We start from the raw sequence: 14,561 nt of genomic DNA, 5'->3' as shown, positions 1-14,561 counted from the left end.
AAAAACAATGGAATCTGTGAAAGACGTAGCCTAATGTACAGCTAGCAAGCAGAGATTATTGTATGAAATTATTTAAACAATAAGCATATAGTGACACTATAGAATTTTATATGTCCCAAAAAATGTTTTGTATAAATCATAAGTATTGCATTTGTTTAACCAACACTGGTTTCAACCTGATCAGAACCCTCCAGGTTAAAGCTGCTCATAACTATAACTACTTTTTGTAATGACTAACACACATTGTAAAACTTTGGACACTCGTTTAAAACATTTGTAAGCAACTAAGTCTGGCATTAATAGGCATCAAAGTATGAACAGTTATGAATAGATGGCATGATTATGAAAGGTTATGCACAGTTATGAATAGATGGCATGATTATGAAAGGTTATGATCAGCTATGAGTAGATGATATGGTTATAAATATATGACACATTTCAAATATGACAAAGTTATAAATATTTATAATCAACCATAAATAGATGAAAGGGTTACAGATGAGATGGTTATGAACAGTTATGATCAGTTATGAATAGATGATAAGGTTATAAATATATAACACATTTATGTTATGAAATCATTTGGGCTCATTTTTTAAAGAGCGAGATAACGGATAGATCGCTGGAATCTTACCTTTATCCTCCTCCAAGATGTCTCTGTACAATGTCCTGTATTTATACGTCTGTGATCCATATTCAAGTTTTTCAAATTTGTCTTGTGTATCAGTGAGACAATATTTGTAACGAAACATACTGGCATCATTCTTGTGGAGAAGAAAGTCAAGTGTGAACATCTGACCAGCTCCATCAGCCCTGGAACAACACCAATTACTTTTCATCAAGTTCTGATCATTTCATTTAGTGATCATTACAGATTGTGATGGTTTGTTTAATGTCACTGTATATTTTTATAACCCTGAATCCATATTCATAGGTTGTGTGTGATATTGGCTCGATTGAAGCAGTGGTAATTCCAGCACCACTGTCTGACATTTCAATATAATCACAATATGTCATGCTGAAACTGTTTTTACTGTAAATACATGAACACATGCTATGAAATGTTATTTGAGGCTGATATTATACAATATTTTAACCACAACATTTGTGCTCATTATTTGACAACGTTCAGTCATTAGACTACGTACTTAATCATCATTTAGAGGTTGAAGGCACATGGTAGAGCCTGGTATCGCTGCTAGTGCATTGTGAAGCTGTGGGCTGAAACCCAGTCATTAAGTGAAACAGAAACAGCTGTGTAGGAGCATCAAACTGGGTGAGAAACAAACAAAGTCTGCTGCTAAGGTGAGTTTGTGGAAGACAGTTTCATGTCACAGGTCCTACACAATGGCAAGACTGAGCACAGCAACAAGTGCTCTTCTGGCTATTTTGAGAAACCCAAAGAAAGGGCAATGAGGAGTGTTGATGCAGTGTTCAGCCAAGGAACCATGCACCAGATGAACGACGCATCACGCTTATTTCCCATCAACATCAGTCCAGTGGTGCCATCAGCAAGGAACTGGATGAAACCAGAAAAACCCAGAAATACCTGAACAATTTGGCCACAGCAAAAAACAAGATGTTTGCTGAAGGGCTGGACAGCGGTACAATAATGAGGGTCTGTGAGCAACAGTGAAGAATGGTGGAGGTTTCCTCCAAGCTGCATTTCTGCAAATTGGGTTGGAGATGTGGTCAGGATTAATGTGTCCTCAATGCTGAGAAATCCAGACAGATACTTCACCATGCAGTACCATCAGAGAGGAGTCTGTTTGTAACCAAATGTATTTAGCAGCAGGACAACAACCTCAAACATACAGCCAATGTCATTAAGAACTATCTTCAGTGTAGAGAGAAACAAGGAGTCTTGGAGTTAATAGTTTGGCCCCCACAGGCCCTGATCTAAACGATTCTGTCTGGGATTACAAGAAGAGACAGAAGGATTTGAGGAGCCTGCTCCACAGAGGATCTACGCTTAGTCCCACCCCGCTTTAGAAATCATGAATGAACTGTGATTAAACACATTTTTCGCCTCACCTAGTCCTGATTACTGCCAGAATCAAGAAATCTCTTAAATAGAACCTGTCTGAAGCACGCTGAAAGTCATTGACATGTATCAGTCTGTGAAAAAGTTACTAGGACATTTCTAAGGCTTGGAGACTTCAGTGAACCACAGTGAGAGCTGTTATCCACAAAAGGAGAAAACTTGGAACAGTGGTGAACCTTCCCAGGAGTGGCCGGTCCTACCAACATACTCGAAGAGCACAACAACGACTCATCCAGGAGCTCATAAATGATCCCAGAAGAGCATCTAAAGAACTGCAGGCCTCACTTGCTTTGATTAAGGTTAGTGATCATGATTCAACTATACGGCAACTATACGACTTGCCACAATTGCTGGCACATTACCAAAAAATCCTGAAGGAGAACGTTCGGCCACCGGTTCATGACCTCAATCTCAACTGCACTTGGTTTATGCATCAGCTGTTATGACCTTTAACAGGACATTAATGCTAGAAAACAACCCTAATATGACTGAATTAAAAGAATTCCACAAAGAAGAGTGCGCCAAAATTCCTCCACAGTGATGTGAAAGACTTTTTGTGAAAGACAAACATTTATTTAAGACATTTATTTGTTTATTTATTTATTCATTTAACAAGTGCAATATTTTCAGTAGGCCATATTTTGTTGATGTTGTTGATGTTTAAGGGTTTTGTTGTTTAGCTTAACATGAACCAGGGTGGTAGAATAACTCAAGAAGCTCAAAAAGGAAATCATTCAAATCATTCAACTGGCCTTTTTAGTGTATCTGTAAAAGAATGCTAAACTTAAAATGAACTCCAGTGAACTCCAAAGGAAACTCTCCGAGGTCTGAATAGCAACGTGCTTAACGTAACCACTACAGATACCACATGAAACTACTTTTAGATATCTGTTTAAATCTTTCATCTTCTTGTGTTTGTATAAATGATAATCTTTTATCTACTTCCTATTGCAGCTCAGATAAATTGTTCTTTCCTAAAATGTACATTCTAATATTTACTTTTAGAAGCAAAAAAGAAATATTATGATATATCAATGCAGACTGTGTTGTTATTAAGCCCATTAAATTTGTGTTTTAATATATTTACTTTATTTTTTATTTAAAAATAATAATAATTAAAATAAAAAATCATACCTTATTGGATTCAGCTGTAATTTCTTTCCATTTGAGCAAACAAGCTGCAGCTTCTCACTTCCGGATCCAATTCCTTTCTGAAGTGCAGCATACAGTTTCACATGAATGGTGTTTGTTTTGTCATATTCAATCTCACTGTGAAATAAAAAATGAATGAAATACAATTAACAAAGTGTAAACAAATTTACATAAATGAGTGGAAAAGACGTCCTGTTCTCTTAGACAACTGATTCATATTTAGGGCTGCAACTAATAATCGATAATGAAGTTGTCAATGATCATTCAATTAAACACTAAATCTAAAAGCAGCAAATAACAGCAACAGTAAACCATCACATTTTACTCACTGTTCTGAGTTTCAGTGAATATTTTTCTTTTTTTTAATCAGGCCTTCTAGATTACTGCATTTTTACTGCATATAATACACATTATTCTGCCATCTACTGGTCTTCTGCAACATTATTTGATTTACTCCATTTATGTCCGGTTGTTAATTTAAAAAAAGAAAGCTCCCTAGAGGTTGACTAGAGGTATAACAATCCAACAATTTATATTGTAACAGTAATAACTGAACTTCAGAGATGCACCTAAATAAGCAATGATATGGAAGGCCAGCTGGCTTGTGCTGCACAGATGAGGGAAATCCTGTGTGGACATATGTAATATTATGGAATGTAGTAAAGATCCCACTTTTTAGACATCCCACAGGTTACATGTAATAACTGTTTGTTTAATAAAATGAAGCTCTTGACTGGTATCTGAAAGATGTTATGCTTTGTGCTGCTGTCACGTGTTTGGCCAACTGGATAAATGCATGCATGTGAGTGTGTTCAGGTATTTCTATTAAAGAGGATATTAAGTGCAAGTATCAAAGCTTTCTACACTATATTTCCAGAAGTATTGGGACACCTGGCCTTTACTGCTATATCTGGTTCTTCTCCAAACTGTTACCACAAAGCTGGAGGCACTTAATTGTACAGGACGTCTTTAGATGGCGCTATAATAACATTTAGCATTCACTTGAACTTGGAAACCCAAAACCTGCTCTAACATGGCGATGCCCCTGTGCTCAAAGTGAGCTCCTTGGAGATCTGGTTTACATGCTTTAGAGAGAAAGATCTTGAATGGTCTGCTATAGAGCTCTGATCTCATTCCTACTGAACACCTTTGGGATGAATGTGAATGCTGACTGCACCCCAGACCTCCTCACCTTCATCAGTACCTGCCTTTCATAACACCCTTGTGTCTGATGAACACAAATATCCATAAACACACTCCAAAATCTAGTGGAACATCTTCCCAGAGGAGTGGAGGGAGTTAGAGAAACAAATTGGGACTAAATGTGGATGTGATGCTCAAAAATCACATACCGTATTTACGACCAGGTGACCCAATACTTCTGGAAATATAGCGTATGTACTTAACTAAACTGTTTTCTTTTCTAAAGATAATGCAGACATAAAATTCAGATTTAAGACATGAAATTAAAATTGTATATAAATGTATAATTCTGGAAATCACTCTTACCTTTGTGGCTTGTTTATTGGATAGATGATCCCTAATAAAAAAAAAATACATTTACACACACATAAGTCTGTGTTATCAGTGAAAGTCCAGTTTGTTTAAATTGCAGAATAAATATAATATTCTTTAGTGGTTGCACGATGTCCAGTGCTACTGAACTCCTTGGATTTTTGAATAATAATGAAAAACAATCAGCATTGTTTTTTAACAATTCTCATACCTTCAGCTGAAGGTGCAGACAAAATCTAAAAAAAACAAAAAACAACTGTAAGTGAGGAATGTAGTTTCAAACCATTTTAAACTTTTAAATACACTTGCGTCCCAAAAAAATTTATATTGTGAGTTCTTTTTTTTATAATTTCATTCATGTATTCTAGATTCATTACATATAAAGTGAAATAATTCAAGCCATTTCAAGCTAATGAAAAACAAAAAAATCCAGTATCTCAAAATATAAGAATATTTCCTAAGATCAATCAAAAAAGGATTTACAAAACATGCTCAGGTTCTGATAATAGTCTGTGACGAGACTTTAAATATAATAAATACTATACTGTATACATGGGCGTAAATTTCATTTAACAGTAGGGGGGGGACAATTAATATAAAATTTCTCATGAGCAATTTTTGAGGGGGGGACACAAATAATACAGTCAAATTGTATTTACAGTATAAAGACACAGTACATTATTATTGTAGCATGAAGACTGCGTCAATTACAATGCTAATTCAAACTGCTTTACATAAAGAAAGTAAAACTATCATAAAAAATAATCACAACAATAAAAACAAGGAATTAAAAAAATGTTTAACATTTTATTTACAAATTAATGAAGACACTTAAGAAAAGAATAGAAATTGATTATACATAAAAATACAGTGGGGTCAGTTCAGACGTAGCACAGTGCTCATTTAGTAAATGCACAGATAAACAATATGCTAATTGTGTGTTAATGTTAAATTAACATTATTCCATGTCATCCCAAATAAAACACTGCATGGGAAACGGCTTTGGTGTGTTAGTGTCAGTGCACTATGCACTATTATCTGTGTAAAGCTGCTTTGAGACAATGTCCATTGTTAAAAGCGCTATACAAATAAAAATGAATTGAATTGAACTATGCTACAAGCTACTGTACACAAGATTACGTTCACTAGATAAGTGATATTTTAATCACTAATAGAGCAGATTCATGGAAAATTACATCATTAATCAGCATTTTTGCCGCAACTAATTTATGAATAAGTCTGCATCTACTACATTAAAGAGAATCACTTTATTTGGTAAATAAAATAAGTGAATAAAATACCCTACTTAATGGAGATGAAAATTAGTTGAGCTGCAGACACACTCGTGTGTGTAGAGAAGGTGAGATGAACACACACCTGACTCGTGTGTGTAGAGAAGGTGAGATGAACACACACCTGACTCGTGTGTGTAGAGTAGGTGAGATGAACACACACCTGACTCGTGTGTGTAGAGTAGGTGAGATAAACACACACCTGACTCGTGTGTGTAGAGAAGGTGAGATGAACACACACCTGACTCGTGTGTGTAGAGAAGGTAAGATAAACTGAGAAAACAGGCAGTGGGTCAAACCACTGTGAGGAAGGGGAGGGGGAAACTCAACTGTTTCTAAATGCAGTTTTGCGGGTTTTTATTCTACTTACACAATTATTTTAGGTATACATACATATATTTTTCATATAATAGAGAATACATATAATAGAGAGTGCGATTTTTAAAATATTTTTATTGGGGGGGACAACCCTTGGACGGGGGGGGACATGTTCCCTCCGTCCCCCCCGGGATTTACGCCCATGACTGTATATGTGTATATACACTATAGTGTGCATTATGAATTAAAGACACCAGCATGCTCTTGTATGAGCTAATATGAGCTAATTAAGATTTGGACCTGGAATGTTTGGTGCAGGTGAGTTTATGTTTCTAGTCTGAACTCACACTGCCTGGAAGTCGTACCCCTTTTCCCTGCCTCATGTGCTCTGGACTTGCTTTGATTCCTTTGTATTATTTTACGGTAAACTGAGAGCTCATGTGAAATAAAATCTATCAGTGAGTATTTACTTAGCTAACATTACACAAATGATATAGTTAAAACCAGGAACTCCAGTTTATTATCAGAGCTAGTCACACTTTCAGCTTTGAACAGGTCCAAGTGTGAAATCTAACACTTTTTCGGTTTATGCTTTTTTGAGCATTATATAGACGAATAATGTGTGTTGCCACATCCACTGCATATGTACCCCAAATTCTTCACATCTGTGTTTAACGCACACCACTTGAATTTCATACACACTGCCATCATTAGTGCAATATTTCTTTATAATCAGCAAAAATTAAAGTATTGCACTGATATGGATTTAGAGTTGGTTTGTGCAGCACAGAGGGGAAAATCCTTGTAACAGGAAGGATGCATGTATTATTATAGAAAGTAGTGAAAATGTATTACTTCTACTGAATACAATAAATATTTATTAGAAAATAGATGACATGATTTATTGTTTTATTAATTGTTGTAATGTGATCTCATAATACACATATAAATAAACAAATATTTCAGCATGCCTCCCCAATATGGAAAATGAACATTTAGGAATCTGATTTATAAAATGATTATATAGAAAATGGACTGGTATGGGGGTTTTTTTACAGTTACACTGGACTGACTGCACAGCTGATAATATTTACTCTGGAGATGGATAACGGTTGCACAATCTAATTTTATTGCAATATTCTATGTCCAATGTTTTTTATTAATGCAAAATCTAGATTATACACAAAAATGTAGGGAATGACTCCTTACCACAAATTCATCTCTTATTTGAGAAGACTGATGGCGGTCCTGTTGAACATCATCTGCAAATGGATTGTCTTTTAATTCACCTAATTAAGTCCAAAAATTTGTTTAGAAATGTTGAATTTCAGAACAAAAGCATTAAATGCAGGGAGAAGATAGATCTCACCACAACCACATGCTAAATCATGGGAGAAATTACACATGGTTTCAGGCATTCAAAGAGAAATCAACAAATAATCCTGGTCAATCCAGATTAATGCTGCACAAACCAGTTCATTAAGAATAGGTTCAATTAACGCAGCACTCTTAAAAGTATAAACAGAACACAATCTCATTTTTGCTCCCATAAACTAAATACTAAATGATAATAAATACTAAACTAAATAAGAGGTATTCAGTCTTGTACCTGTCAGTGTTGTGTGTTCCTGTCTGTCATGTGATGTTTCTCCTCTTGACTCTGATGTAGCCTCGGCTCTCACCTTGTTATCAAAGTTAGAAGAATGAAATATAAGTATCCAGGAGAATGTACACATTAGACATAGTTAGTAAAGTGTAATTTGACTTTCTGAGCTCCACTCACCTCTGTTCCCTTGTTAGGGGTTTCTGGTTGCTGCTGCCCTGCTGGACCTAAACCAGATATTTGAACAGATTACAGTGTTTTATGATTAGCAAAGGAATTCTTTATCATTCCACTAAAGCAATCTGTAGTTTTATTCTTCTTACCCTGTGAAGTGCAAAGTGTGTCAGCGTTCCGCACAGCCTCTGTTCTCAATTCAGAATCATTCTGGAAAAAAAGAATAACATTAAAAGAACTAAACAGTTTTGTATTCCTCCAGAACTGAAAAAAAATAATTAAGAATTAAATATACATTACATGTTTAACACGCTGTTCAGGTGAAGTGTCTGTTTCCTCGGAGGAATCCATTTTTATCTCATCATCACTCACAGATTCACCTGGAAAATGTATCATTATTATTTACACAAGTAAAGGACTGTCAGAAATGAAAAGAAAATCGATGTTGTTGTGTTGGAGAGCTGCTAAAGAGCATCCTCAATCCCTATAACAGCCAAACCTCAACAACACACTTCGTTATGGTTAAATAGACTGCCTTCTTCGGTCTATGCTCTTAAACTCCCTTTAAGACGTGTGTGTGTGTGTGTGTGTGTGTGTGTGAAAAAAAAAGATGTTCATTTGTTTTGTGATTAAAAATAAATCATGAATAAAAATAAATACATAAATAAAGATGCTCACTTGTATTGGATATGGGGATTTTTTTGAAAGTCTTAAAAAAAAAAAAACCCCACTGAAATAAAAAACTAAAAAAATTCTGACCTTCTAATATTAACTGCATATATACACAGCAATACACATCAGTTTAGCAGCATTAATGTGAAATAGTAAGAGAAATAGAAAACTGGTGCATTATATAAAAGTGAATGATCTCACCTGATCTGTTGTGCTGTAGAACAGCAGTGTGTCTCAGTAGACTGAAGTATTTATGAAGTATTTATACTGCACACACCCTTTTACTCGATGTGCTTTATCACTGATTTCAGTTTTCATTTTCACTTTCATTTCTTTTATCCGCTTTTATTCTTTGTACTGTTACTGAATTGCTGTCAAACCTTTAAGCTTAACATCAAAATGTATAAAATAGAGTTATATAAGTTTCACACATAATTGTTTATATTTTATATTAACAACTATTTTAAAATATAAAATAAAATCCTTACCAGCTGTAACTAAGCAACTAAACGTTATCTGTTTATTGAATGTAATAAAAGGCACATGGTTTCCAATAAGTCGAGTTTTACTCTGATCACTGATCAGAGGTCATGTGGGTTCAGAACTTTCCTGTTTTTTATGTTTCAAATTGAAACAGGAGACTAAATACATATTATATTATTTTATATAAAAACATGCACCTGAAACAGAAGAGTTCAAACTGAAGCTTACAATTTTTTCCCATCAGGAAATAGATTTTGTTTTGGTTGCAGAGGTAAAAGCTAAAAAGCTTTAACTAAAAGCTTTATTGCTTTTTGTTTTGTTTCATGAACAAAAAGAAAATAAAAATCCTGCAGTGTGTAACCACAGATCCACTATTCAATCAGACAACAGGGAAGATGGAGAAATCTGACAGGAGAACAAATACATTTATGTTGTTTTAATGACATCATGGTAGAAAGTGTTGATAAACTTGACATTGGTTACGATATTTACGTAATTCAGTTACGTTAATAACAATCTTCATCAATAGAGGGACATACAAGTGCCTGATACACAAACTTCTTTTTTACATAATGAGAATCAAGAGACTTTTTGTGAAGACGTTTTTTTATTTTTTATTAGCAGGATATCTATTGGGACCGATTTCGCTGCTTATAGCAAGAAACAATCCTTAACCTGAAACGAGTATACGGCAAAGTGCTCTTTATCAGACTTCTCCTTCCTTCAGTGTGCTGACAGAACGGAGATCAGATTTTATCAGAGATAAACAACAGAACAACAGGTTATAGATGAAATGCTAAAACTAATTAATTTAAACTGTATTACAATTAAATAACAATTCTTAATGAAATGTTATATTTAATCCCATGTCCTGGATTAGGTTTTCTTCAACAGTAAAAACCTAAATTTATTAGTCCATGTGTGTGTGTGTGTGTGTGTGTGTGTTGAGGCAGTAATCAATACCTGCACATATCCTGTAATATTCCAGTCACCACAAAACACTTCCTACATCCACAATGACTTTTCTACAGACTGAGAGAAATCTCAGTTTAATCTTTGTCATTTGTGAGTTTCTTCTGTAACAGAATTGTGTCCTAATATAACTGACTGTTTTGAGATCATTATCCCACATAATATACATGAAATGCTAAATCTGATAAACAGCTCTGACTGAATTAATAGACAGAGAAAACTATTAGAAACTCTCTGTGGTTTTCTGAAATGTTTGTTCTACTGAGCTAATGAGCTAGCTAATTCAAATCGGCTGCATCACACCACTTTTGCACAAAATTAATGACTTTTTAAAATGATTAAAACTAATATTTAATTATGTCAAACCTAAACTTTACTACATATTCACTGAGGAAGTTCATTAAGATCATTAATTATAATAATCAGCCTTTCTGACCAATCAGGATCCAGGATTTAAATAATCAGAACTAAGGAATGTGCAAGTGGAAAAAGCGCTCGTGCTCACATCATTACACTTCACTACCGTATAAGATACAGTTCAAAACACTGAATTCTGCACATCTTCTACACATCTTCAGTGCTGTTACACACTGCATACATCTCCTACACTACTATACAACCCCAACACACGTTTACACACATCCTGCACCACAATCCTCACCTTCTACCTGTAAACAGAAATGTAGTGTAGCAGGAAAGTAAAACCTGCCTGTGATGAAACACGAGGATATGAAGATCATTGTGATGATTATGGACAATTCACACTGACTGCAGTTTGTGTGTGGAATATTCCCACACAATAATGAAGCTGTGAGAGATGAAACACTGTAAGATCTGAACACTTCAGTATGGTTCTTTCTTACCAGTATGGACTGGAAGGACCTGATCTTATCAGAAGAATGGGGTAGATACTCTAGTAAAGATGAATCCTGCTCAAGCACATAAGAGTGGTTTTATTGCTAACAAGAAGAGAAACTGGAAACATACAAAGATGAAAGTGATGCACATATTCCTGTATTTTCATCATATTTTGATACAGGTGAAAAGTTTACTTAATAAAGGCCAGGATTTTTAATTTTTAATTTGTAAATATGCAATGGTGTGGAATGTGAATAAACAGGTTAGTTCCTGTTCTCACTTATGTTCTAGCAGCTGTCCAGCCTCGTATTCTTTCTCTGGAAACCAGAAAGTGCAGACTCTTCTGTCGTCCCCTGGCAGAAATCTGACTGAATGTTACGAGACCTCTAAAGATCTGTTACTATCAAAACAATATTGTATTACATCAAGTGCATTCATCTAAACCTGCGTGTGTGCAGCTGCATTAGTGTCAGAGTGAAAAAAACACATGAGAAAATCACAATCCAGACTTCAACAGTGCTGCGGTGTAAAAGAACCTGGTGGAAAAACTGCACACACGGGTTTAGTGAAGATTGTAAAATATTCAGGTGTGGAAATTACTTTCGTTTCTTTTATACGACCTTCTTTTGTACTGTTAACATATTACTGTAAAACCTTTGGGCTAAAGTTCATGCAGCACCAAAATTTGATGTTAAAATATAGAGTTTTATTGAGTTTCACACAATTGATCATATATTTAACAGCTACTTTAAAAGTCTTTTATTCATGAATAAAATCCTTACCAGCTGTAACTAAGCAACAAAAGGATATTTGTTTATTTTAATATAAAAAAATGCAGAATTTAATTATTAAATGTGTAAATGAATTATATCATTTGATATACAGTGAGGAAAATAAGTATTTGAACACCCTGATATTTTGCAAGTTCTCCCACTTAGAAATCATGGAGGGTCTGAAATTGTCATCGTAGGTGCATGTCCACTGTGAGAGACATAATCTAAAAAAAAAAATCCAGAAATCACAATATACGATTTTTAAACTATTTATTTGTATGATACAGCTGCAAATAAGTATTTGAACATCTGTCTATCAGCTAGAATTCTGACCCTCAAACACCTGTTAGTCTGCCTTTAAAATGTCCACCTCCACTACATTTATTATCCTAAATTAGATGCACCTGTTTGAGGTCGTTAGCTGCATAAAGACACCTGTCCACCTCATACAATCAGTAAGAATCCAACTACTAACATGGCCAAGACCAAAGAGCTGTCCAAAGACACTAGAGACAAAATTGTACACCTCCACAAGGCTGGAAAGGGCTACGGGGAAATTGCCAAGCAGCTTGGTGAAAAAAGGTCCACTGTTGGAGCAATCATTAGAAAATGGAAGAAGCTAAACATGACTGTCAATCTCCCTCGGACTGGGGCTCCATGCAAGATCTCACCTGTTCTGGCGTTGCCTAGCCAGTCTCCAGACCTAAACCCAATAGAGAATCTTTGGAGGGAGCTCAAACGCCGTATTTCTCAGCGACAGGCCAGAAACCTGACTGATCTAGAGAAGATCTGTGTGGAGGAGTGGGCCAAAATCCCTCCTGCAGTGTGTGCAAATCTGGTGAAAAACTACAGGAAACGTTTGACCTCTGTAATTGCAAACAAAGGCTCCTGTACCAAATATTAACATTGACTTTCTCAGGTGTTCAAATACTTATTTGCAGCTTTATCATACAAATTAATAGTTTAAAAAATCATATATTGTAATTTCTGGATTTTTTTTTTTAGATTATGTCTCTCACAGTGGACATGCACCTACGATGACAATTTCAGACCCTCTATGATTTCTAAGTGGGAGAAGTTGCAAAATAGCAGCGTGTTCAAATACATATTTTCCTCACTGTATATATTTTGAATCAAGTGCATTAGTAAATTAGTACATGTTAAGTGTTTATTTATTTATGAATTGCAATTGATTAAAAAAAAGCAGGTGGTTTCTGAGAATCTTAACATGTTCAGTAAATTACTATGCACAGAAATCACGTGGTTTCTGAGAATCTAAACATGTTCAGTAGATCGCTATCGACTCTATACGTTTAGCTTTTGGGCATGGTGTGTGTCAGTGTGACATGACAGGTTGATAAAGAGCTTACCCAGTGTGAAGTGTACACAGGCTGTGTGTTTGCCTCCGGCACTGGGGGAGACTGAGGGTAAAACACCAGGAAAAGCATTTAGTTTGAGACACTACTGGAATGGTATCAGAAATAAAAATTTAGAAAGAGAAGCTTAACTAATTCATTCAACTGTAACACAATTCTTAATGAAATGATGATCTGAAGTAGGCATGGTTTTACCTCATCAGTGGAAATCTGAAGGTGTTTGCTGTCGTCCCTCTGTGTGTGTGTGTGTGTGTGTGTGTGTGTGTGTGTGTGTGTGTGTGTGTGTGTGTGTGTGTGTATAGCGAGATAAGTATCCTGTATATATCCTGTTAAAATCCTGTCACCACAAAACACTTTACCAAATCAACTAATGACTTTCTTCATGGACTGCACAAAAATCTCAGCCAAACAGTTTGTGTAATTTGTGGGTTTCTTCCAAAACATTATTTTGTAATTTATAAATCTCAGGTTATTCAGTACTCGTGCAAAAAAATGTAACTGACTGCATGCTCTTATTGAACAGTTTCACATCATAATCCTTCATAATCCATATAAATCATTAACTCTAGAAAAAAAAAGAACTTACTGAAATTTATAGACAGAGAAAAGCTTTAGTTTAGAAACTCTCTATGGATTTCCATCAAAATTCCCTGTAAAACAAATAAATCTTATAAATTCACATCTTACTGATCTGCTAATTGCTAATTGAATTGGGCTGCATTACACCACATGTGCAAAGATTAATGACGACTTTTAAAATGAATAAAAATCTAATTCTCATGTCAAACCTCAATCATTTTCAACATATTCATGTAAACTGTAATATAAAATAGTGTAAACTTTACATTACAAACATTAACGTTAAGTAAAGCGTCATTGCGTCACTGTACAGTGTTACAGCTCACCTGGTGAAAAAAATCATATAAAAAGTGATAAAAGGTAAAAAGCTTTTATAAAAACACATGTAGGACTGGTCTAAAAAAAGAAATATAATGAAAAAACAAGTAAAAATGTTCTTCTTTCACGACTCCAACACTGAGAGACACTGAGGAAGTTCATTAAGATCATTAATTATAATAATCAGCTTTTCTGACCAATCAGGATCCAGGATTTAAATAATCAGAACTGAGGAATGTGCAAGTGGAAAAAGCGCTCGTGCTCACATCATTACACTTCACTACCGTATGAGATACAGTTCAAAACACTGAATTCTGCACATCTTCAGTGCTGTTACACACTGCATACATCTCCTACACTACTATACAACCCCAACACACGTTTACACACATCCTGCACCACAATCCTCACCTTCTACCTGTAAACAGAAAT

General features: G+C 35.1%; 1 protein-coding gene across 3 annotated transcripts in view; it reads right to left on the bottom strand.

Annotated features, from left to right (window-relative positions):
• The window catches only part of LOC124380418 (E3 ubiquitin-protein ligase RNF213-like), a 50,229-nt gene extending 41,093 nt beyond the window's left edge, over positions 1 to 9,136 (bottom strand). Inside the window, exons 1-10 of one of the 3 annotated variants that reach the window (XM_046841380.1) lie at positions 8,972 to 9,136; positions 8,399 to 8,478; positions 8,248 to 8,308; positions 8,105 to 8,151; positions 7,931 to 8,003; positions 7,531 to 7,610; positions 4,923 to 4,947; positions 4,706 to 4,736; positions 3,179 to 3,313; positions 635 to 813 (exon numbers count right to left, since the gene is read on the bottom strand). In XM_046841380.1, the coding sequence (XP_046697336.1) occupies positions 635 to 813; positions 3,179 to 3,313; positions 4,706 to 4,736; positions 4,923 to 4,947; positions 7,531 to 7,610; positions 7,931 to 8,003; positions 8,105 to 8,151; positions 8,248 to 8,308; positions 8,399 to 8,449 (682 nt within the window). In that variant the 5' untranslated portion in view covers positions 8,450 to 8,478; positions 8,972 to 9,136. Of the gene's footprint in view, positions 1 to 634; positions 814 to 3,178; positions 3,314 to 4,705; positions 4,737 to 4,922; positions 4,948 to 7,530; positions 7,611 to 7,930; positions 8,004 to 8,104; positions 8,152 to 8,247; positions 8,309 to 8,398; positions 8,479 to 8,971 lie in introns of those variants that run through there. The other 2 variants (XM_046841382.1, XM_046841383.1) reach the window with 2 other exon arrangements.
• Between the last annotated feature and the right edge of the window lie 5,425 nt (positions 9,137 to 14,561).

This window comes from Silurus meridionalis, chromosome 27 (genome assembly GCF_014805685.1).
Source record: "Silurus meridionalis isolate SWU-2019-XX chromosome 27, ASM1480568v1, whole genome shotgun sequence".
Taxonomy (NCBI): Eukaryota; Metazoa; Chordata; class Actinopteri; order Siluriformes; family Siluridae; genus Silurus; species Silurus meridionalis.
Note: the sequence above shows the minus strand (reverse complement) of the source record. Positions and strands in the feature narration are given on the sequence as shown.